This window comes from Scardinius erythrophthalmus (genome assembly GCF_964197995.2).
Source record: "Scardinius erythrophthalmus genome assembly, chromosome: 24".
In the NCBI taxonomy this organism is placed as follows: Eukaryota; Metazoa; Chordata; class Actinopteri; order Cypriniformes; family Leuciscidae; genus Scardinius; species Scardinius erythrophthalmus.
The window spans coordinates 17,190,612-17,215,372 of record NC_138244.1 but is presented as its reverse complement, the minus strand read 5'-3'; the positions used below and the strand labels follow the sequence as shown (position 1 = coordinate 17,215,372).

At 36.2% G+C, this 24,761-nt stretch overlaps 1 protein-coding gene across 2 annotated transcripts in view; it reads left to right on the top strand.

Annotated features, from left to right (window-relative positions):
* Nucleotides 1–24,761, top strand: part of grm8b (glutamate receptor, metabotropic 8b) — a 168,906-nt gene that overhangs the window by 133,822 nt on the left and 10,323 nt on the right. For both annotated transcript variants that reach the window (XM_081356280.1, XM_081356279.1), the window contains 2 exons: nt 12,204–12,340; nt 15,286–16,221. In XM_081356280.1, coding sequence (XP_081212406.1) covers nt 12,204–12,340; nt 15,286–16,221 — 1,073 coding nt within the window. The remainder of the gene's footprint in view (nt 1–12,203; nt 12,341–15,285; nt 16,222–24,761) is intronic.

The window sequence follows — 24,761 nt, the reverse complement described above, 5'->3', positions numbered from 1 at the left end:
TTTAGTTATGATATAGAGTTTGTCTACATTACATTATCACTGGTGTTTTAGTATGCCAAACAATTAGTGATATATATATAATATATATATATATATATATATATATATATATATATATATATACTGTATAAGAATATGACACATAGGCCTACTGATGATGAATAAAGTATAAGGCTATTAAATAGCAGTTCCAAAATAGTTTTTGTAAATACAAATAAGTTGGTATGTCAGACCACAATCATTTAGAAATATAGTGCAAAAACACAGTGAAAATAAGTGGCATTTTTGGGTTAAGGAAACAACAGTAACCATGGTAAATACACAATACTAACATGAGCTGTTAATGAACATGACCACTGATCCTGATGAATAGAATGAAAATTGAATGAACATAAACCTGCATGTAAATCATTCCAAACATGAAGTAAGTTGCGGAATTTATTGGCACTTTTTGGTAATTTCATGACTTACAAATTGACATCAACTACGATGTTGTTGCATCATGCTTGTAGTTTCTTTTGCGCTTTATTTATAATAAAGTGACATAAAGCGCTCTGCCGCATTTGCGCGTGTAATTGAAGAGGACGCGCAACGAGACTGACGGGACAGGAAAGTACGTTTTTTTTAGGTGAGAGACTTTTTATTTCGTAACAAGTTACAAATAACGTTAGAATAATGATACAGATCTGTATTATGCTATTGTTTTTGATAGTGTTGTAGCCTACATTTCTTACAGATAATCATGATCATTGCGTTTGTCTTACCGAATTTGGTATCTTCCTGTCAGCAATTACAGTTTGTCTAAGCTTCTTCTTTTTATTAATGCCACGAAAAACATTAAAAAAAAAACAAAAAAATAATAATAATGAGAAAAAAGTTCAAAGCTTGTGTTTTGGAAAAGAAAATTAATATATCACTAGCCCTAACATTCAACTTTCCACTTTATTAACGTCCTAAAGTGTCACAATAAATGGGAAAAACGAGTCCAAAAGACGTATAATAGGTGGATCTGGCAACACAGAGGCTGCACCCGCGCCCTCACTCACAACCATAGACTGTAAGCTCACAACGCGCTCTCAAGCCCCGTTCACTGTTCCTTCTCTCAGCGACATGAATTGCAAACACACATATGACGTAGCTTAAACGGCTAATTAATCATTCAGAGAGCTTGAAATTTTATTTTTGAATATAAAAAAATGACCGAGGTCCGGACCTCGGTGACCTCATAGCTGGCTACGGCCATGCTCACAAGCCAGTCAGAGTGTCTTAATAGTGAGAGATTGATTACAGTGCTGACCTGGAACGTTTTCATTGTGTTTTCATCTCTATTATCGATTTTCTCTTAGTTTCTCTAAGTGAAAACAGATTATTAAGTATCTGTATAATGGCTGAATTAATGGAGGACAGGTAAAGGACGTTGAATGCTTCTGCTGTGAGCATGACGGCAGCTAATTGTCTTTATAAACAGTGGGAGAATCAATACAGAGAGATGGGTTCAATCAGGGGATTTTAGGCATCTTATGTTTCATTAATATGCGATGCGTTATCTCAGTCCTGGAAAAGGGCATCACCACTTCACATCGGACAGCTGAATTAATTGACGAATTAACCTTTTGACACGCTCATTTGTTTCTGACATGTAGGTGCTTTGCCATCAAACTCTGGCATGAGATCACGAGTATAATCTTTGGCCTGATTCATAAGGCCAAACAGCGAGCAGTCATGTGCTGTTCTGCGTATGAAGTGATTAACCTGGATGTAAGGTTGCATGGATTTGTAGTTTAAGACTTGAGAATTCATAAACCTCGTTGGTTGTCTTCCATATAGCGGCTGTATGAGATTTGATGTCAAGGGATTGTGTTGTAAGATTATATATTTGACACTGTATCAGGTCACTGTAAGGGCAGCGGTCTGGAAATTAGTTTCTACATTCGGTTCTATTTCTTGGTTCAAGCTCGAGTTCGATCATAACCTGCTTCTTCTGCTCCTGCAGGTCTCTTTTTACATTGTACTTTTAGGATTAGTCCACGTTATATTTTTATTTTCCATTTGTTTAATTTTATTTTCTGTTGTTAACTTTGTAGTTTTAGATTTGTTAAATTTTGTTCTGTTTTATATTATTTTATTTTCCATCTTCTAATAACTTTAATTTTATTTTATATAATTGATACTGTTTTTTTGTTTTGTTTTTTTGCATTGTTAAATTTTCTTTTCTGTTGTTAAATTTTATTTAGTTTTCCATTGTTGATTTCTATTTTTGTTTCAATTTTTATATTTCTTTTTTCTTTCTTTTTTTCTTTCTTTCTTTCTTTCTTTCTTTCTTTTTTTCTTTCTTTCTTTCTTTCTTTCTTTCTTTCTTTCTTTCTTTCTTTCTTTCTTTCTTTCTTTCTTTCTTTCTTTCTTTCTTTCTTTCTTTCTTTCTTTCTTTCTTTCTTTCTTTCTTTCTTTCTTTCTTTCTTTCTTTCTTTCTTTCTTTCTTTCTTTCTTTCTTTCTTTCTTTCTTTCTTTCTTTCTTTCTTTCTTTCTTTCTTTCTTTCTTTCTTTCTTTCTTTCTTTCTTTCTTTCTTTCTTTCTTTCTTTCTTTCTTTCTTTCTTTCTTTCTTTCTTTCTTTCTTTCTTTCTTTCTTTCTTTCTTTCTTTCTTTCTTTCTTTCTTTCTTTCTTTCTTTCTTTCTTTCTTTCTTTCTTTCTTTCTTTCTTTCTTTCTTTCTTTCTTTCTTTCTTTCTTTCTTTCTTTCTTTCTTTCTTTCTTTCTTTCTTTCTTTCTTTCTTTCTTTCTTTCTTTCTTTCTTTCTTTCTTTCTTTCTTTCTTTCTTTCTTTCTTTCTTTCTTTCTTTCTTTCTTTCTTTCTTTCTTTCTTTCTTTCTTTCTTTCTTTCTTTCTTTCTTTCTTTCTTTCTTTCTTTCTTTCTTTCTTTCTTTCTTTCTTTCTTTCTTTCTTTCTTTCTTTCTTTCTTTCTTTCTTTCTTTCTTTCTTTCTTTCTTTCTTTCTTTCTTTCTTTCTTTCTTTCTTTCTTTCTTTCTTTCTTTCTTTCTTTCTTTCTTTCTTTCTTTCTTTCTTTCTTTCTTTCTTTCTTTCTTTCTTTCTTTCTTTCTTTCTTTCTTTCTTTCTTTCTTTCTTTCTTTCTTTCTTTCTTTCTTTGCTAACTTCATCAATTAAATGCCCATGATTTGATTTCCGCAAGACTGGATAAACTTGGACTGCGGGATGACTTGGTGCATAAAACTCCTTAAAAAACGTGACCTCAGGGAAGCAAGCCTTCCTCAACACTTCTTTCTTTGGGCAACTTATGTGTCCAAAGGTCAAGCCTCAGGTAGTCCTTCTGCATTTCACTTTGGCATAAAGCTCTCAGAAGACGTGTAAAACATTCTAATCCAATAGAATGAACCAGCGTAGAGCTCGCAACTCTTCAACTTTGCCAAAAATGCAATGTGATGTGATGTGGTTACACAGTTGGCTGTGTTTCAAGCCTGGTGGATGGGATTGTAGAGACGCACCCTACAGAGATGATCTTTCATGCTCTCTACATGACTGAACGCCCTCCTTAAAGCAACAACTGTCTTATTTATCATTTACTCGGGCTGTGTTTCAAGGGCGTGAGCGTCTCAAGCATTCAACTTCTGTTGATTAGGTTAGCACTTCCCGTTAGAGAGCTGGCAAACACACCACTTGAGCATGAGCTCCATCAAATAGCTATTAGTATGAATCTCCCTCGAGTTCGCAAGGTTGTTGAAGGCATTTCACTCATAGGAAATTAAGTAAGATGTAGCGGTTCAAAAGTAGCCCATAACATAAGGGAATTGAGTATCTGGCCGTAAAATAATCAAAGCTGAGACCATGGTTTATTTTTTCTGTTTTATTTTATTTTATTTTATTTATTTTCCTTTGTTAACATTTGATTTCCTTGTTATTTATTTTTCTATTTTGTAATACTTTTATTTTTTATTTGTTTTATTTTCAATGTTTTTATTTATTTATTTTGTTTTGTTTTGTTTTATTTTCTTTGATCTAAAAATTCTTTTAACTAAGTCTCCTCAAAGTATCTTCTTTCCTCTCTCTCTCAGCTCACTTCATCAATTAAATGCCCATGATTTGGTTTCCTCAACAAAACTTGGAATAGCTAGTAGAATGAATCTCCCTACATGTCTGTTTCCCTCACAGCAAATGAACTAAGATAGCGGTTCAGAATAGGGCTGGGTGATATGACCAAAAAAAAATATCACGTTAATTTTTTTTATATCAGTCGATATCGATAATTATCACGATAAAAGTCAAATCTTTATTTCTTTCAAGTTTAAAGGCAGATTTTTGCTCCTAAGTGAAAGTTGTAGAAACCAGAGCATTAATTGTGGTTTTAAACTACTCTTTATTGTCAGAACATATCATGACAAACACTTGCCAAACAGGTGAACATTTCACAAATCTGAGGTAGAACATTCAACATTTGTCATTTTTCCTTAACAAAATAAATATCTTTATTGGAAAATTAATTTCTTAGTTTCTGCATGTGCTAATTTTTATTTGGTAAAATGTAATATTCTGACTGTTTGAGTTTTATTAAACTTAACCATTGGTCATCCAGTATCATGAATTTAGATCATGATAACCTCACTCATGGCAAAATGTAACTTTATGGTTTCTATGGAATTTGTATGAAAAACAGTAGCCTAAATACATTATTAAATCCTGTAATTATATTCCACCAGTCCTTTAATACATCGTCTACATTAATAATATAATACAATTCAATATGTGTATCCCACATTTCATGGTGCAGTTAATATTACTAGGCAAACATTACAGTAAATGATGGGAATTTGTAGACGGAAAAGCCTTCTGACAGTATCGTTGCGCAGTGTTTCTCCTGTTTGTCAGCGCTGTTTCATCTGCCTTTAAACTGGTTTAAATCACTGAGACATTTGTGTTCTTCGTTGAATTCAAGCGCATCTCACTGGATTTCGTGACCGAGACCGATCAGAGTAAACGCATCTGCTCTAGTGAGCTCGCGCTGCCGTTTGGAATTTGAGCCGAGCGGATAAATGGTCCGTGTGGCGCGCGGTTCAAATGAGTTTCGTTCCGCTTTTGGCGCATAAACATTATCAAACATTTATCGAACTCTTGATATCGTTTTATCGAGAAAAATTATATCGCGATAATTATCGTTATCGTTTTATCGCCCAGCCCTAGTTCAGAAGTATCACTTTTACTCAGAAATCATCCTTTTTTTTAACATTTGAGAATTGTGTATTCAGCCCTAATAATTGAGACTTGAGTTTCTAGGATTTTTTGGAGCTGTCGCACACTCATAAACTCGTGTTGCTCGCCTTTGTTCTTTTTAAATACAGCACACTTGAGCTGATTCATTGTTGATGCTGAATATTAGCCATAGAGTGTTATAATGAGATACATCTTCAGGCAGTGCACAAGAGTGATTCACTCCACTGCGGATGATATCTGCAGTGCATATACTGTGAAAAGTAATGCCGAGATCAAGCCGAAACTTGTGCCTACACGCCACGCATAAATTACAGATGGCTTGCTGGTTTTAGGCACTCTCCCTCTCCATGTTGTTCTTTCCACAGACTTTGAATTACCTCTGTCTAATTGCAAGTCTTGAAAATGAGGTCTAACCTGTGATTAAACCAAGACTTGGCTTAATCAAAACATCTCATCCACCCTCTAATCATTCCCTCTGTATTGTCACAGTCTTCGCGCGAGGCGTTTGGATTGCACTAGCAAAAGGCCACAATCAAGTCGTTGATTAGAGAACGGTCAGTGTCCTGCATCAAGATCAAGAGGCTTATACCAAATTTGTGCTGATTTTTTTACAGCAAAAACAGACGCATTGCGCTAGACAATTTATGTGAGGAACAGTGCGTGATCCGTCTTCTGTCTGTGGCTCGTTATAACTGTTATTGACTCCTTTTGTCATATTTTTTTTGTTACCTTTTTTTAATCATTATGTTAATTATCTGTTCCTTGCTTTGTTATATTTCATTTCATATATTTTTTTCAAATATTAGCATATAGACTAAAACGCCAATGATTCCACAATCTCGAAGTGAACCTAACTGCACTCAATGCAGGGTTCACTAGTGTTGCGATGATGCTGTTATATGACTCTGCTAAACTACACATACATCTGTACATGAGATTCCTGAGTACAGCAGGACACGTAAATACATCAACACTTACACACATTTGGCTCACACTGCCCCATCGTGGCAATTTAAGCAGCAGCCTCAAACCATCATTGTATGCTACATTGAGTTTCTGCATACTGCTTTTTTTATAGCGCCGCCACAAGTGGGCAGTGTACATCGGAGTGCAAAAAGCTTTAAAAAGTGTAGTCTTCACAGATAGTGAACACATACTAAATTTGCGATTTGCGATAAAACACAATGTTGTGTTTTATTGTGGTGCGCTTTGATGATTACCTTTCGAGGGAACTCGACACTGCGTCAGTTGCTAACGCTATGGAAATGTCTTCGGCGCCAATCATTGGCTAAGGCAGCGATGAGATGTCACTCATCGAGCCGGCATGACTATAAAGACACCAGGCATTTTTCAGTATGGCGTAGTGGGTATTAACGTTCCCATAGCGTTAGCAGCTGACCCAGCGTCAAGTTCCCTCGAAAGGGAACGTCTTAAGGGCTTAATTTGAGCCGGAACACGCCGGAACATGTTCCGTCACCTCCGACGTTGGATCCGGAACCATTTTTATTGGATCCGGCACCTCCTGTGTCACTATGGAAAATGAATTGCCTAAATTAAAAAAATAATAAATAAATTAGCCTTGTGTAGTGTTCAATGTTGTTATTTGTCTGGTTAGTCTGTATTCCCCATTGAAGTTCTACAAAAATCTTGTGTTTGCATTTTCGATGCGTTTTGAGATTGCTGTTAGCCTCGATGTCAAAAATGACGTCAAATGTCGATGAAATGTCAAAAAGACAGCAAAGTTTGCTTAACTTTTTCAAATACGCTGGCTAGTCAGATCCCAAACAAGCAAAAATCGTTTCCGCTGATCAAGAATGTGGAGAAGGTGGACACAGTAGTGTTGACATAATATCTCGTTATTTCGACATAATAAGGGGACATTCTAATCTGCATTAAACCACATTAAGCGTTCTTATGGGAGGAAATGTATGGGATCAAATTCCCGCCAAATATATAGCGGTAGCGTATAAAAAAATAATGAGCGTGAATCAAAAATTTAAAAACACATGTAAAAATATATTGCACAAACTGAAAAAAAGAATGCAAAATGATCAGAATAGCAAACAACGTGGTCACGGATCAAAATATAATAAGCGTGAATAAAGAAATAACAAGCATGAATAAAAACTTTAAACACATTAAAAGTTATTTTGCACAAAACTTAAACTTATGGTCATGCTTTGTTAAAAAGTATGGTTTTATTACTGTGTACTTTGTGCTTTCTTGCATTTTCTGCTCATATTTTACTCTTTAGTACGCTTGTGATGTCTTGCTCTTCCAAATGTTGCAGTTCGAGTTTCATGTAAATTAGGGCGGGCTTAAGCGTCACCATTGGTCCACTAGTTCTAGATTGACAGATACTCCTCTAGCCAATCAATCGAAGAGGGGAGTTGACGTCACACCAATGCGACTCGTGGCTACTGATGCTTACTTGTTATACAGGGGAAGACGACCATCAACAGGACTGCAACTCAAACTGTTGCCGGTATACGTATACCTGGCAATATGGTATAGTTAAATTCGTCATCCTAACAACGACCTGTTACAGTTATGCCTGTCTGATGATCCATCATTCACCTCTAATGCACTTGACCTGGCACCGCGAGCGTCGATCTTCTCCGAGCAGCCACCACCTACTGGCCGTTTTACTTTCATATTTAATCAATAACAAGGATGTGTAATGTCGGTCCTGGGTGCAGAGTTTAGCTCCTTCAACCCTAATCAAACACACCTGAACCAGCTAATCATCGTCTTTAGGATATTTAAGACAGGTGAGGTTTTTAATCGGAGTTGACGCTAAACTCTGCAGGACAGCGGCACTAGAGAAACAACGTTACCTATCGCTGATGGAGATGTTGCTGTATTCAAATTTTAAGCTATATTTAAAATATTAATTCTAAAGTAATATGCAATTATGTAGCTATGTAAGTAAACACAGTAAGTTTGTAATAAATCACTGTATTAAATTCAACTGGTTTCTCTATATCTTCTCTGTAACACAATCATTTTCAATAATCTTGTCAAATTTGGCGAGGTTAATAAAAAAAAGGTATGCAATATGTAGCGGCGACAGGTCAAAGTCCTAAAGTCTTCAGACAATGGCCGTTTTTAACTTGATTTTTGCAACGAATTGTAGTGTTTCATAATTGCAGGATGTTTTGCTTACAAGCAGCCTTAACATATTGACATCATGAGCCAAGTAATATTGGAGAGGCGGTATTAACATTAAGTGACATGGCATCTGACGCACAGAAGCCAATGGCACATGTCACTATGCGCATTGGCACATCCGGTCTTCATTGGCATGTGCCAGTGGATAGTGGCATGTGTCACTGACATTTTAGGCATGTGCCAGTGGTGGATAGTGGCATGTGGCAGTGCACTGACATCGCAACACACTGACACTGACATGTCCTGACTGACACCGAGTCGCGGAACATGTCACCGTGTTGCGACACCTCCAGTAGTGACAGATTAATCGAACACCTCATAGCCTACTGACGTATTTGTGGCACACAATCCTAAATAAATAGCATAATTTTGTGATATTTAAAATACCAATTAAAGTGCATTAATATTTTTTCAAACGTGTTATTTGTGTCACGTCTGTATTTGATTGGCATGTGCCACTGAATGTTTTGTAATACCAGAGCTACTTTATGTTGTTTATCTCGCAAAGTCACAAACTGCCCATTCTAGGAAAGACACGAAACAAATCTATCATGGTTCACTACGAATAACGTATTAACAGTCGCGTCCGCTACTGTAAACCTTAATTTTTGCGTGATGCTGCACAGACGCACGCCAGTAGGTGTCAGTATAAGTGAGTGTAACACTGGCCAGCGCAAGATTCTCATGTAAGTGTAGCACTCCTGAAAAGGAGTATAACGATTAAAGAAAAATGGAATAAAAGAGAGTGCAGCAGTGCTTCTTTGTTGTTATATTTACTCAGAATGAAGTGCTTCACGGGCGCGCACCACCCACTGAAGTGTGCGGTGACCTATTTTTTTACAGTCTATGGCGGTGACGCATTCACGCTGGTATGCCAAGCGAAAATAATTAATTTAATAAATGCACATATCAAAGCACAAATAAGAAATTGAACAGTATATAAAAGTATTAGAAAAATAACATTTTAGTATATTATAATGGAATTGAAGAAATTGTACAAACATAAACAGCTTGTACCACGAGTCGCATTAGTGTGACGTCAACTCCCCTCTTCGATTGATTGGCTGGAGGAGTATCTGTCAATCTAGAACTAGTGGACCAATGGTGACGCTTAAGCCCGCCCTAATTTACATGAAACTCGAACTGCAACATTTGGAAGAGCAAGCGCAGAACATAGAAAGAAGAGCGAAGAGAAAAACATCACAAGCGTACAAAAGAGTAAAATATGAGCAGAAAATGCAAGAAAGCACAAAGTACACAGTAATAAAACCATACTTTTTAACAAAGCATGACCATAAGTTTAAGTTTTGTGCAAAATAACTTTTAATGTGTTTAAAGTTTTTATTCATGCTTGTTATTTCTTTATTCACGCTTATTATATTTTGATCCGTGACCACGTTGTTTGCTATTCTGATCATTTTGCATTCTTTTTTTCAGTTTGTGCAATATATTTTTACATGTGTTTTTAAATTTTTGATTCACGCTTATTATTTTTTTATACGCGACCGCTATATATTTGGCGGGAATTTGATCCCATAGAAATGCTTAACGTGTAATTGCGTTCATATTCTGGGCTCATCTGATTTTTTGTACATAGCATAGCCTACTTTGTTATGATTTTAGTATCATAATGATTAATAAATGTACGCACAATTATCCGTGAATTTGATTTGAACAAATGCCTTTCAACTTGTGAGTGCAAAATTCAGAATTAAATGAATGTGCAGCAATTTGTACAAATAGAGAGTATGTAGGCCTACTATACTGTTGTAGCCATTAAATAAGCGCATTTAGTTTCATATTTGTAAAAAATATTATAATGTTTTTTTTTTCATCTATGTTGATATATGAAAAGTGAACAGCACGAGTAAGATAGGATGCGCAATATGAGACGAGTGGGTCAGACATGATGTTGACCACTTCATTATGTTTTGTTTTGTAGAAAGCGTTTCTTTAAAGTGAATTTCGTTTTGTATAAATTGTATCTTAATTTTAATAAATTTTTCATCAACCAATTGCCTGGATTTAAGAAGTAAATATAACAGAAAATAATCATGGAGGCGCCCGCGCGGTCATTGCACTATAACTGGAGCGCATCTCATCCTAACTTAACGAAACTCAGTGTATGCCTCACACAGACATGAGAAATACATCAAATACACAAAGCTTAAAATGTCTTTAAACGAAATAATTCAAAACGAAAAGAAAAAGGCTACTCTCTGATTAGCCTATGTTAATCCATTATGTGCATTTCTCTCTACAGGCGCGTAACGCGCGTTCATATATGGCGATCGTCAACTTCATCTTTGTAGCTGACACTGTCAGAAAACACTAGTTTATTAATGAAAATTAATACACGCGTCACCGGATTAACAAATGCACATCTTGCTTGTTGCACGCACACATATTATGTCGAAATAACGAGATATTATGTTGAAATAACATTATTATTAATAATAGCCTATACATCTTTTAGAATATTTGATTGAATGCTGAATGTTGCGCTTGTTCAATTTAATAAAATTAAAACTTTAATTGTGATCATTAAAATAATTGAATATTAAATATTTAGTGGCCAAGTTTTGCGCATGATCTAGCACCCCGTCAATGATATAGCACCCCCTCAGCACATGCGTTAAAAATTCTCTGGAGCTGCCCCAGAAGCTATAGGCAGTGTCATTTTTTTTTTCTTTTTTTCGTTACCTCCAACCCCCGTTTTGAGTCGCCGGATCCACCCCCCCCTCTGCGCTCCGGGACCTCACACTTTACAAATTAAGCACTGGTGTCATCTCTGTTACCATGATGGTGTTTAGTATTTGTGTGAATGACGCACCAGTTTTTTTTTTTTTTTTTTTTAAATTTCACTAATTTTTTTACAGTATTGTTTTGTTTTGCTTTGCTTTGTTTTGTTTAGTTGTGTTTTGTAAACAGGATGCAGGTTTTTGTGTTGAAAAACAAAAATACCCATATACAATTATTCAGGTTACACAATTTTTCTCTTTGGCAATACAAATGTACAGTTTTTGTCACACCAATACAATGAACTAGATCAAAATTGACCATCATCATGCCACAGTCCCCAATAAGGTCACCTACAGTATTTAGGGATAATTAGATTTTATCAGTCATATCACTTTATTTGTCAGCTCTAACCTTGTCAATTAACTGGCTCGTTTGGCACGCAGTTCTCCTGCATCTTAAAAGATCATGTGTGAGCAGTGCGTGAGACTCTGGGTAATCTGATTATTTTGTTGCTCGAGGTGTGTCATATAGTAGCAGCAAACAGCATTTCCCGGTGAATCCTCCAGGCCCACTCCACAGCTGACTGTATGCAGGTGTTTTAATAATGCATGATTCCCCATCTCGAGAGATGCTCATTTGATACAAACTCTCCCTCCTCACGAGCTGCTCTGTATACTGCTGAAATTGCTCATCTGAGACGACTCCTGTAGGCCCGAGAAACCTCACCAGGGCTTTATAATGATGGAACGATTTTGTATAATAACAGACAACAAACGACGAAGATCCACTCATGCTTTGTTAGCAGTTTAGTAAATTGTTTTGTTCAGAATATGACCCTGATTTCATTTTTTAGCTTATTATTGATTGTAATTTATTCACTTTGTTGGTTGAATGGAACTGGAGCATTATGCATACTTTGTTTATGCAGAAACCCTGATGTTTTTATGTCTCAAGTAATGTCTAATGTGTTTACTGATTCATCTTGGCCACGGGAGATGAGGGCGTCTGATTCAGCATTGCACATGATAGAGAAGTGTTATGACAATCATAATTTTGTTTTATCTTTTTGGACAGGAAGTGCCAAGACCCTTGTTGTGTTTAATGAAAATGGAGATGCCCCTGGACGCTATGACATCTATCAGTATCAGATAACAAACAAGTCGGCTGAGTACAGAATCATTGGCCACTGGACGGATCAGCTGCATTTAAATGTAAGAAGTTCATCTGCATTCATTTTAAAGTGTGCTTACATTTTAGAGGCTGCCGATAGTTATTTACTTTGATAATGATGATTATGGTGCAGATGACTGTCATTATGATTATGGCAATTACACTGTACAATTAGTGGTGTTGAATTAACACCCCTAATTCAGAAGTAATTTTTGTTGCGTAGATGTAAAGTTAACTGTGAATGTGTTTATACATAGATGCTGATTTACACTACCGTTCTAAAGGTTGTGGTCAGTATGATTTTTTTCTAAAAAGAAAGAAATTATTAATTTTATTCAGCAAAGATGTATTAAATTGATCAAAAGTGACAGTGAAGACAAAAGATGTTACACAAATCTCTGTTCTTTTGAACTTTCTATTCATCAAAGAATCCTGAAAAAAGTTTATCATGGTTTTCACAGAAATATGAAGCAGCACAACTGAAGGATCATGTGACACTGAAGGATCATGTGACAATGGCTGTTGAAAATTCAGTTTTGTCATCACAAAAATAAATTTAATTTTAAAATACATTAGAATTTAAAACAGTTATCTTTAAATTGTAATATTTTTCACAATATTACTGTATTTTTGATCAAAGAAATGCATAATTCTTTCAAAAACATTTATACGTACTGAATTAATTATATTATATTATATTGTAAATATTTGAATTTTATAGATGTAAAATTAACTGTAGGTGTCGACTTATGTTCTGTTTTGTTTTATTTTAACAGGCCATTATAGCTACTGTTGATTAATTTAGTCAAATTTTCCATCTTTATCTTTTTAGTATCTCTAATGTTAATTTAATAATATATTCCTTTGTTAAATATGTATTTTATTTATTTGTTTATTTTTATTTCCCATACAAGTTATTAACCTTTAAACAGCAAAAATGCACCACAAGATGCAAACTCTTTAGTCTCTTGTAGGAGGCATGAGAAAGAATTTTTCACCCAATACTGTTATCATTATCATAGTTGAGTCTGTTTTGAGTTTGTGAGTCATATGTCTTGGTTCTAATTTTCTGTGCTCGTTTTGTCAGTCTGACCTTTGTCAGTCTGACCTAAAACCAATACGTACACCCGTGGGGCTGAACATTCTGACCTTTTGCAGGAAGCAGTTATATATTAATCTTACTTTTTTTTGTAAAAAAAAAGAAAAGCAAAACAGCTGCTAATATTAATTGTGAACATCTTCGTAAGATGCTGAAAAATAAAATTAAGTGATATGTTGTTCATGCAAAACCAAAAAAACAAAGTTCAAACCAGGATTACTTGAAAATTAAATGTTTTGTCATAAATTACATTATATACTTGATTAGGGATTATATGGATTATATGCATTATATAGATTATATGAACATTGGAGCTCAATGGCAAAATTTGCCCACCCTTGAGGTTGAGTGAGTCTCAAGATGCACATCAGTAAGGTTTTTTTTTTTTTTTTTTTTTTTTTTTTTAAAGGCATGTTTATAAAAGCTACTTAAATGTCCTAATTAAAGGGGTCATATAATGCCATTTTTGTACAAGCTAATATTATTCTTTAGGGTCTAAATTAAAATTTTGTAATATACTTTAATTAAAAATTCTCATAAGTATTGTAAGAAAACACTAATTTTACCTGGTCAAAAACAGCTGATTTCAGCACGCAGTTTAAGTGCATGTGTCTTTAAATGATAATGAGCTTTGCTCACCCCGCCCCTTTGTTCTGTGCGTACACCATTTGTTAACACAATAACCATAACGCGTTGTTCATTATAAACGTGGGATTATAAATTATATTGAGAACATCGTACATAGAAAACATGCCGTAATGTACCCTGAGTGTAAACAGCCGCATTCATCATGAAGCGTGCTAACGATTTGCAAAGATTAATATAAATATTAATATAAAGGTTAATAAAACGTTACACTCACTTTTTCTTCTGGAGGTGCAGCAGGAACACAAATAGTTGGTACCGATCCTTTTTTCAGGAACAGCTTCTTAGCAAAACCAGCTTTTTACTGACCCTCGTTTATAAAGCAGTCTGGTGAAATGATTCGCGCAAACATGAAAGCATTGACGTTAATCGTGGGGAATATTCCCTTCGAAAACAAACTCAGCCACTGCGTCTTCAGCGGTTCGGATTTAGGAACATCAAAATGACTGCTGTGTTCCTTATTACACCCAAGAACAGAACATCACAATCGCTTAGATGCCATTCTGCTCATAGACAGTGCTCCAGCGTATCAACAATGACCGCGCGGACTATGATTGACAGCTCGCTCACGAGCGAGGGCGGGTCTGTGTTGAAACGCTGCTGTCAATCAACAACTGTGGGAGGGGTGTCGATTTTGTGACATCACAAAATCGAATGGCTTGATTTGAGATGGGGGAAAACATATAAGAAGATTAAAAAAAAACACTGGATGGATTTTTATCATTTTATGATGGTTGTGTACAGGCACTGCCAACACACATTTCAGTACAATCAACTTGTAAAAGTGCATGTACCATTATATGACCCCTTTAAGGACTAAGACCAAATCCTGGTTTAACCTAAACCCTGTCTGTGAAACCAGGCCTGAATGTTTTATTTGCTGATAATTTTCCACTCTTGCCTGTTAAAGGGTTAATAACAAAATAATGAGGACCTATTTTAACGTTTTATATTTTCAACTTTCTTGAGTGTGTAATGTTGCTGTTTTAGCATGAAAAAGGTACTCCAAAGGGAGATATTCTCTACATCACTGTTTCTGAACTCCTTGAAACGCCTCGATTGTAGTCTTGAGTTTTCTTCCATGAACTTCCTGACACACCACGATTTTTTGGAACATTCGAGCTTCAAAACCAATTCTAGTAGACCCTAAAAACAAAATCAAGACTTTGTAAAACGGGCATAATAGTTCCTGTTTAAATGCTTTTTGAAAGTTACGGGAATAACTGCGATGTTTCTCTTCAGATGAATGCCATGCAGTGGGCGAGCGGGGATGCAGTGGTGCCCGTGTCTGTGTGCAGCCTGCCCTGCCAGACCGGCGAGCGGAAGAAAGTTGTGAAGGGGGTTCCTTGCTGCTGGCACTGCGAGCGCTGCGAGGGCTACCATTTCCAGGCTAGCGAGTTCACATGCCAGCTTTGCCCGTACGAGCAACGGCCAGATAGAAACCGCACTGGCTGCCAGCCCATCCCCATCATTAAGCTGGAGTGGCACTCGCCGTGGGCCGTGGTGCCCGTCTTCATCGCCATCTTGGGAATCCTCGCCACCACCTTTGTCGTGGTGACCTTCGTACGCTACAACGACACGCCGATCGTGCGTGCATCTGGCAGGGAAATGAGTTACGTGCTGCTAACGGGAATTTTCCTTTGCTACGTCATCACGTTCCCCATGATAGCTGCGCCCGGAGTGGCCGTCTGCTCCTTCCGCAGGATCTTCCTGGGTCTCGGCATGTGTTTCAGCTACGCCGCCTTGCTCACCAAGACCAACCGCATCCATCGGATCTTCGAGCAGGGGAAATGCTCGGTCGCGGCGCCGCGGTTCATAAGCCCCGCTTCCCAGCTAGTCATCACCTTCAGCCTCATCTCGGTTCAGTTAATGGGGGTGTTTGTGTGGTTCGTGGCGGACCCGCCGCACACCGTTGTGGATTACGGCGAGCAACGCACGCAGAACCCTGAAAACTCCCGAGGCGTGCTCAAGTGTGACATCTCGGACCTGTCGCTCATCTGCTCGCTGGGCTATAGCATCCTTTTGATGGTCACGTGCACTGTTTACGCTATCAAAACCAGGGGAGTGCCGGAGACCTTCAATGAGGCCAAGCCCATTGGATTTACCATGTACACCACCTGCATCATCTGGCTGGCCTTCATACCCATCTTCTTTGGGACTGCACAGTCTGCTGAGAGGGTGAGTCTATGATGAAGTGCTAATTAAGTGCGGGTTTATAAATGTATTACAAATTATGTACAATTATGAGGTGAAGACTCGAAAAAGGAGGCCATGGTGAGATCGTCTTTCCCCATTGCATTTCTCATCTTGGTTACCAGAATACTGTATATAACATTGTTCAAAAGTTTAGGGTCGGTAAGATTTTTTTAATGTTTTGAAAAAAAGATTGTGATATTACAATTTAAAATGTTACATTATATTATATTTCAAAATGTAATTTATTTCTGTGATTTTGTGTCACATGATCCTTCAGAAATCATTCTGATATGATGATTTGCTGCTCAAGAAACATTTCTTATTATTGTTGAAAATGGTTGGGCTGCTTAATATTTTTGTGAAAACTTTTTTCAGGATTCTTTGGTGAATACAATTTTCAAAAGAACAGCTTTTATTTGAAAAAGAATTCTTTCGCAACATTATAAATGTCTTTCCTGTCACTTTTGATCAATTGAATTCATCCTTGCTGAATCAAAGTATTTCTTTCAAAAAAGTAATTAAAATAAAACATAATGATGCAAACTTTCCTACATTTTTCATTAGTTTGAAAGAAGCAGTGACGAAATGCTACATCATTGTTTCTTAAGTTGCAATGTTTGTGCATGCAGTACAAATTATATTATTTATATTAAACAAAAAAATTAAATAATATAATATTAATGACAATAATAATAATATATATTGAATTGATAATATATAAAATATATTATCAATTCAAATAATTTATATTATTGATATATTATTATATTATAAATAATTATATTATATATATATATATATTATTTATATTATTGTTCAAATAATTTAATACAATTATATATTATATCATATTTAAATTTTTATTAGACTGAAAAAAGATATATTATAAAATATATTATCAATTCAAATAATTTATATTATTGATATATTATTATATTATAAATAATATATATATATATATATATATATATATATATATATATATATATATATATATATATATATATATATAATATATGTTCAAATAATTTAATAATGCAATTATATATTATATCATATTTTATTTGTTATTAGACTGAACAAAATAATTATAAAATGTTATATTATATTATATTATATTATAATGAACTGTCCTCATACAGTTTTAAGTCAAATTCTCTCTTATAAGTATTTTATTATTATTATTATTATTTTACAGATTTAAAAGGCGATTCACTAATTTGAGTCTCTGTGTGGCCTTTTAATCATCTTTTTTTGATATCATCACCCTAATTGTGATCAATTATGTTTACATAATGTGTGTATGGAATTGTTATATGCTTTAGTGTTAGGTAATAGTATTTTGTTGTTTTCAGCCATATTTTCAGTTCTGTTAATTACAGTAGGTTATATTACAACTTAACATGAATCATCCCTCAATCGTTGCACAAACATCTATATACATATATATTATTATAGTTATTACTGTCATTATCTATCTTTACATAAATCTCTCGTTATTGTGGCAACATGATGAAGTGAACAGCTGAGGATCATCTATATGTCATCTCCTCATCGGCAGCTCTATCAGTATACAGTCCTTGTTAGTCTTTTAGGTTTTTGCATCAAAAACAATTTCTCATCTAAGAGATGCTCATTATCAGATATATGGAGATGATCAAACATGACCTGGAGGAATAGTGCTGCTGTTAATGGGCCATAAATAGAGCGTGCAGCCTCTGTCGGTCCGGGCCAATGTGGGTCTCGTAATGTTGATGACTTCAGTGGTGGACTGCAGACTGTAGGCTGTACCCTCTGTTCTTTCATGCACCGGGGTGTATTTCTGTCCAGTGCTCATTAGTGCTGCCGAGAGAAGCCAGGATTAAAAACACAGCGTCTAAAGTCTGTGGCATGTGTTGCTGAGATTTGCTGTCAGACATTGATGTCAAGTGTTATGTTAAAGGACAATTTGTGCAAAAACTGAAAATTGAAAGCAATGCTCATTAAGAATTCATCTCCAAGAGCTTGACAACACGATTTTCTCAAGATATAACAGTTATAGATGGAGTTGAACTTGATGACCTAACTGCTTTCTGTTAGCATAGATGGTTTCTTTATGTATTTATATATTTTTTTGCTCTGGCGGCAGGCACTCTGGAATACTTGATTCTGGTTTATTTTTAATTTTAAATTTTTTTTTTATAGATATTGTAAGAAAAAATGATGTGGACGTCAAACATCTCGAACATGAAGTTTATTCCAGCATAGCCGTGGCAAAGCACACGAAGCACCTTGGGTTCACCGGCGTCAGAACGAACCCAGAACATCCAAATCTTAAACCTTTTATCTTGTTACAGTTTTATCATTTACTCGTAATGTAAATGAAGTTCTGTCTTAAATGTAAATTGAGGATAACAATGAAAGGGATAAACTTCTGTTCCCACATCTTCGATATTCTTTCAAATAAGAACAGTCAAATGTAAAGGTGATAAGATTGTTTGAAGTTCCTGTATTCAGGATGAGATCGGAAGGAATTGTCTCTATGATAAATAAGCTCTTTTTAGGGAAGGAGCATATTTAAATGTATATGGCGTGGAAGATGGATCGGAGCAGACTGTAATAACCCTAACCCTAACCCTAACCCTAACAATATATAGAATAGTAAGTGTTAGTATTAATTGGCCAAGTGTTGACTAAAAAGATGCGTCTTCAGCCGTTTCTTGAAAATAGCTCGGGTTGAGTTTGGCAGCTCATTCCACCAGCGGGGAACAGTCAAGGTAAAGTCCCGTGATAGGGATGTCCTGCCTCTGTGATGGGACCACAAGATGCTGTTCACTTGCAGAACGCAAGCTTCTGGAGGGCTCATAGGTCTGAGTAGTGAGTTTTGGTATAGGGGTGCAGAGCCAGTGGTTGTTCTGTAGGCAAACATCAGTGCCTTGAATTTGATGCGAGTGCCAATTAGCAACCAGTGCAAATTAATGAGGAGAGGCTTGTTAAAGACCACTCTTGTTTCAGTATTCTGGATCAGTTGCAGAGGTTTGACAGTACCTGCCAATAGAGCATTACAACAGTCCAGTCTGGATAGAACAAGAGGTTGGACAAGGAGTTGTGTAGCATGCTCTGATAGCAAGGGCCTGATTCTCCTAACCCAACGGACAACTTGATATCAATTTGACGTCAAAAGTTAGTCAAGACTTGATCAAGATGCTGCATAGCATATCAAGGTCAGTTTGGAAGGCAATGTCTTCCAGTGGTAATTAGGTGTTTTCAGTCCCACATTGAAATTGGAAATTCAATTTACATCAAATTGGTGTCATGGTTTAGATCTCAAATTGATATCATATGGACATCACATTGACATCAATGATTTGTGTGTTTGATTGATATTTATTGCATATGAATTCTTTGTCAGCCTGATTAGTTTAAATAGCATTTTTTCATAACTGAGGCCGAAACTCATCCATTTGGCACATCTCCATTTGAACTGTGTGTAGCCGCTAGATTTGTGCATGTGCCCAACTAAAATTGCTGTGGGTGGACTTTAACTTAATAAAAATAATAACAATTTCGGACTGGTTTCTAATTTTATTTACATACCCATGCTGAAATGGAAGCAGTGGAGTGATTATTACATTTACCAATGACAAACAGCATTTTTGCTGAAACCACACATAAAGTATTGTGTAGTATCCATATTTTTTTTATTTATAGTGATACCATTATAATTACAATACATTTGATGTAATTACAATATAATTGTAATACCACATTCACAGAGGTACCAGTTAAATGTTATAAAATTGACACGTTGGGGTCGATTGCACATATGGCTAAAATAAGAGAGTTAGACTGGTTTCGCTTCGATCCCAGGTTTCGGCAAATGACGAATGTGTGAGTGTTTGTGTATGTGAGAATAGCTGAGCTATTTAAGGCGGCAGACTCAAGAAGTTTCAATCTTTTCAGCATTTTATTACTTTTGTGTCGTTATTTTGGTCGAGAATAGGACATCAGTGTGTGGATGTCAAGTTTTTGATGTCAATTTGATTTGCATATTTGATCGTCAATGTTTGATGTCAATTTGATGTCTTATACAACATTCCCATTGGGCAATTGATGTTGAAAAGGCAAATCTGTAGGACCTAGCAGTTCTAGAAATATGGTCTCTGAAGTTTAACTGGTTTTGGTACTTTTGCTGTTACCGCAAGGTCAGAAGACCTTTCTGCTCGCCATGTAGGGTAGTGTCAGTCATGTCCCATTTTGGCACCATTGGCACCCAAATTGTGTGGGTGTTTTTTTTATACCAAGGACCCTCAAATATGACGATCTCATTTGCAATGGGACCCCCTCTTAAAATTTAAAGGTGGCTATATGTGCATAGTATATGTATAAAGTCCCATTAATACTGTGAGAAAGTGTTATATTATTCACAATGAAATAATTGACTTTATATGTTGTTACTGTACTAAAGCCAAAAATAATTAAATTAAGTCAAGTCACATTTATTTATATAGCACTTCAAGTTCATACATTACAGATTATTAATAAATGTGATGATGTTGAAAATGTATCGATTATGAAACTAATTCAATTTAAGATCTACAGAAGACAATAGTGTCATTATTTAGGTCAATTAAGTTCGGTGTTGCTTTATTTCAGTTCAAGAACAGTGTCAATGTTGCAAAGTTGAAAATGTAAAAACGCAGTAAGTTTTCTGTGATGGGTAGGTTTAGGGGTAGGGTTAGTGTAAGGGGATGGAATATACAATTTGTACAATATAAAAATCATTATGTCTATGGAAAGTCCCCATAAAACAAGAAAACACAATTTTTACAAATTGTTTTTCTATGATTATTGTTAGATTATTTAATAGGTTTGTGTGTTCGTGTGTGTGTGTGTGTACAAATAAATACCCCAGTTTGAAAACCTCTGCCCTAAACGAGAATCCTTTTCATCTCAGCTACTGAACTTTCTCATAAAAGTGAGTAAATTTGCGATTTTTGCGATAATGGCTGCTAACTGTTTGTTATCCATTGCATATTTTAATAATTTCCTTGCATTCCTTCATTTTGTGATTGTGTGTGTAATGTGTACAACATTTCACTTTTAGTAACCTGTATTTTTGAGACCAATGGTGTGCTACACTCTTCTACTGCTGAGCAGTGACATTTTGAAGGCAACACACCTGTGAAAAGCCTGACATGGTGTCGAATCCAGTTGTGCATGCAACACAGAATTAGCTCATGGAGCGAACCAACATAGTAATTAGCAAAGGGGATTTTAAGCACATTGACATTGATCGAGTTTTCCCACTTACAATGTTCCCGGCATGTGACGTGCCTGAGGCTCATTACGATAGATTATCCCTTGGAATGTTTCCCTTGTAGACAAAATACCTGCCAATCAACTAAATGGTTTGTAATCCATTGTGCCAACCTATTGAAAATGATGGGGGAAGCAGCTCCATATTCACCTCAGCATGTGTTTTAGAAAATTCTACCCCTCGAGATAAAAGCTTGAAAATATGATACCATCACATGCCTACACCGCATCCCACCATCAACATTTAGATGGTTTCTTTAAGAGACTTCAAATTTAAATGAAACCCCAAATGTTAAGGTGGTCTCATGCTTGCCATTGTTTAGGGCATTTTTATGGGCGAAATCCGGTCATTTCAATAGAAATGCAAGCAATTAGGAAAGATTGCTCCATGCAGATTTCACAACAAGTTCAAGTTGATTCAAGTTCACTTTGATTTGCCATGTTGACCAACAGAAAACTGTCTGGTTTAAAAGTTACTTTCTTAGTGATGGCAAACCAGGTTAAAGCTACACTGTAATTTTTTAAGTTGATTCTTAGCAAAAAACACTTTGTTCTTTCAAAATGATATGTGCTCATTAATGTGTAATTACTTCTACCAACTAATCAAGTATTCTCATAAGTGTAGAATCTGCCATTTAGAGTACATACGAGCGAGTCACTCGAATGGCGGCAGCCATGTTGCGGCTCCATCTTGAAAATACATTAGCCAAAGAGGGACATACCTGGAAATTCAAGCTTCGCCTTTCGCGTTTTTACACTCAGTGGCACCGTGTGACGAATGCAAGGGGGAGATTACTCGCGACTGCTGGCAGATTTGAAATAATACGGCCACCGTAGGAGTTAAAACGCCCTCGGAATGGGAGGGGCTAGAAAGTAATATTCAGTTGGTAGTCATAAACAATTTCACCGCTAGATGGGAGAAAATCCTACACAGTGTAGCTTTAAGCATCTAACTTTTTCAAAACCAGACACTCTTAAGGAGCGATCACATTTACTGTTGTTCAGCAACTTTTTACAGGCGAAATTCAGTAATTACCAAAGGAATCCATGCATTTAGGAAAGAATTTCCCCATGCAAAGTTGGCCAACAGAAAGCTGCTTGGTTTAAAAGTGAATTCTGTGCGAGTAATGCTTCATAAATAAATGGACTTGGCCTATGAAAATTTCGCTGACATTTCACTAATGTGGTCAAAAATCTTACATTAGATCTGCTAGCAATACAAGCTCAACTTCACAAGTTCAGAAATATGTCGGAACGTAGTTCATTATCCAAGATGTAAGCACTACGTTTTCAGCTTAGCCACAAGGGGTGCTAAAATGCAACTTGTCTTCCTCAACAGTCAGGTTTGTTTCAGGTTTGTTAGCGTCACATCTATCCAATGCGTTGGTCAAGCATTTGTGTCTCTGATTGCATACAGTATGTTACTGGCTAGAAAATTAATTATATAGTTTTTTCATTGAGCCTGCAAACTATCATGCTTTTTAGCCTATATATAGTGCAAAATGTAAAAATCTTCCTCTCAGCTTTTCTAACGTTTAATTATCATCTGTTAGATAGCATATCTCGTTTAGATTAGCATAAGTGAGTTATAGGCTATTTTTCCTCAGTGATGTGGCTCCACATACACGAGGGATTAGCGAAACCGCAAATTTTAACATAAAAGCACTCTAGCATTCATTTTGAGAAACAAACACTATGAAAACAAACGTGGTAAACAGCTGGCCCTCGGGGTGGAATTAAATTAAAAGTTACGTAAAAGAGGAAATTGTTTCCCTCAAATCAGACCGTTTTTTTCATTCCTCCGCATGACAAAAGACTGAGTCCAAATGGAAAGAAATCTGCCGAGCGTATTTCCCGTTTCCCTTATCTCTCACAGGCTTATTTCTTTCGCCCTCACTGATGTTAAAAAGATTATTGCAATAAGCCACTGCAATATGAGGACACAGATATGAGTATTTTATTGAGGCGTGTCTCTCTCACATCTCCTCACTCTGTGCTCATTAAAACTTCCAAGTTTCTATACATCTATGCATGGCTCGTAATCTGAACCTTGTTCGCGTCTCCACGTTTCTGCATTAACGGTCTCATTTCTTCTGCATGCTTGTGCATTTGCTCATTGATGGGGACCGATTGTACATTTAGTATTGGGATTGCTTGTGTAAGAAGGAACTATATCCGTTGGTTTCTGTCGGTTCCCTCACTTTGCACTGCAGTACATTTGAATTGAGGGGAACAGATGAAAAGATGAGGAAAGGATGCCTGCCGGGGGTAATCAGAGTTAGATGAGTCATCCGGAGTTTTACAGACAAATTGAATGAGTTCCAGTTTATATATAGTTGGTTGTGTTTATTCGTTCACCAGTCGCATGCTGTGGCATTGATTTTTAAACCACTTAAGCTCCCCAAAGATCTTTAGGTAAATGGAGTTTACTTCTTCGTATGGCTTTTTAAGAGTGTGTTTTCTTTTTTTACCCCTGCTGTTTTGGTGCTACTGACTGGCGCTGTGAATTACAATAGGCACAAAAAAATATACAAACACATACACAAGTGATTTTCAGGATACACTATAGGGATATGTGATGCATTCTTGACGTATTTGAGCTAATTTTGCTCAAGATATAAATTTAAAGCGACATTCATTGGATTTTAATGTTTGTCTGTGGAGATTGCATGGCTCTGTGCTTGAATTTCTGCACCTGTTACTAATGGATATATCTGAAATACATTACAAAAAAATTCACTTAGCAGACGCTTTTATTTATTTTACAAGCACTTATGTGAGGGGGTTAAGAGTTACCTCGCACATAACTTCTGGAGAAAAATTGTGTTTGTGCAAATTGAGTACACTTTTCTTTCTTTTTTTACTGTAGCATACACTAAGTAAGCAAAGAGTAAACTAATATCAAGTGCTTTTTTAACTAGTGCTATTCTAATGTAACAGGTCCTACACAAACCGCTCCGAGTGGGATTTGATCCGTGGTCTCCGGTGTGGGAAGCGGGCGCGCTAAAAAGAATGCTAAAGCACCTCTTGAGGCCAGAGGAGGTTTACACGCAGAGCTCTTACTGGCCTAAGTCCCTTACACTCACCCCTCTAAACCTCACTCCCATCCGGGTCACGGCACCAAATGTAATGTCTTACTCGACCCGTTCTGAGCGGGATTCGAACCGTTGTCTCTGGCATGGTAGGCGGGTGCGCTAACAAGGACGCTAGAAACCGCAGCCTTT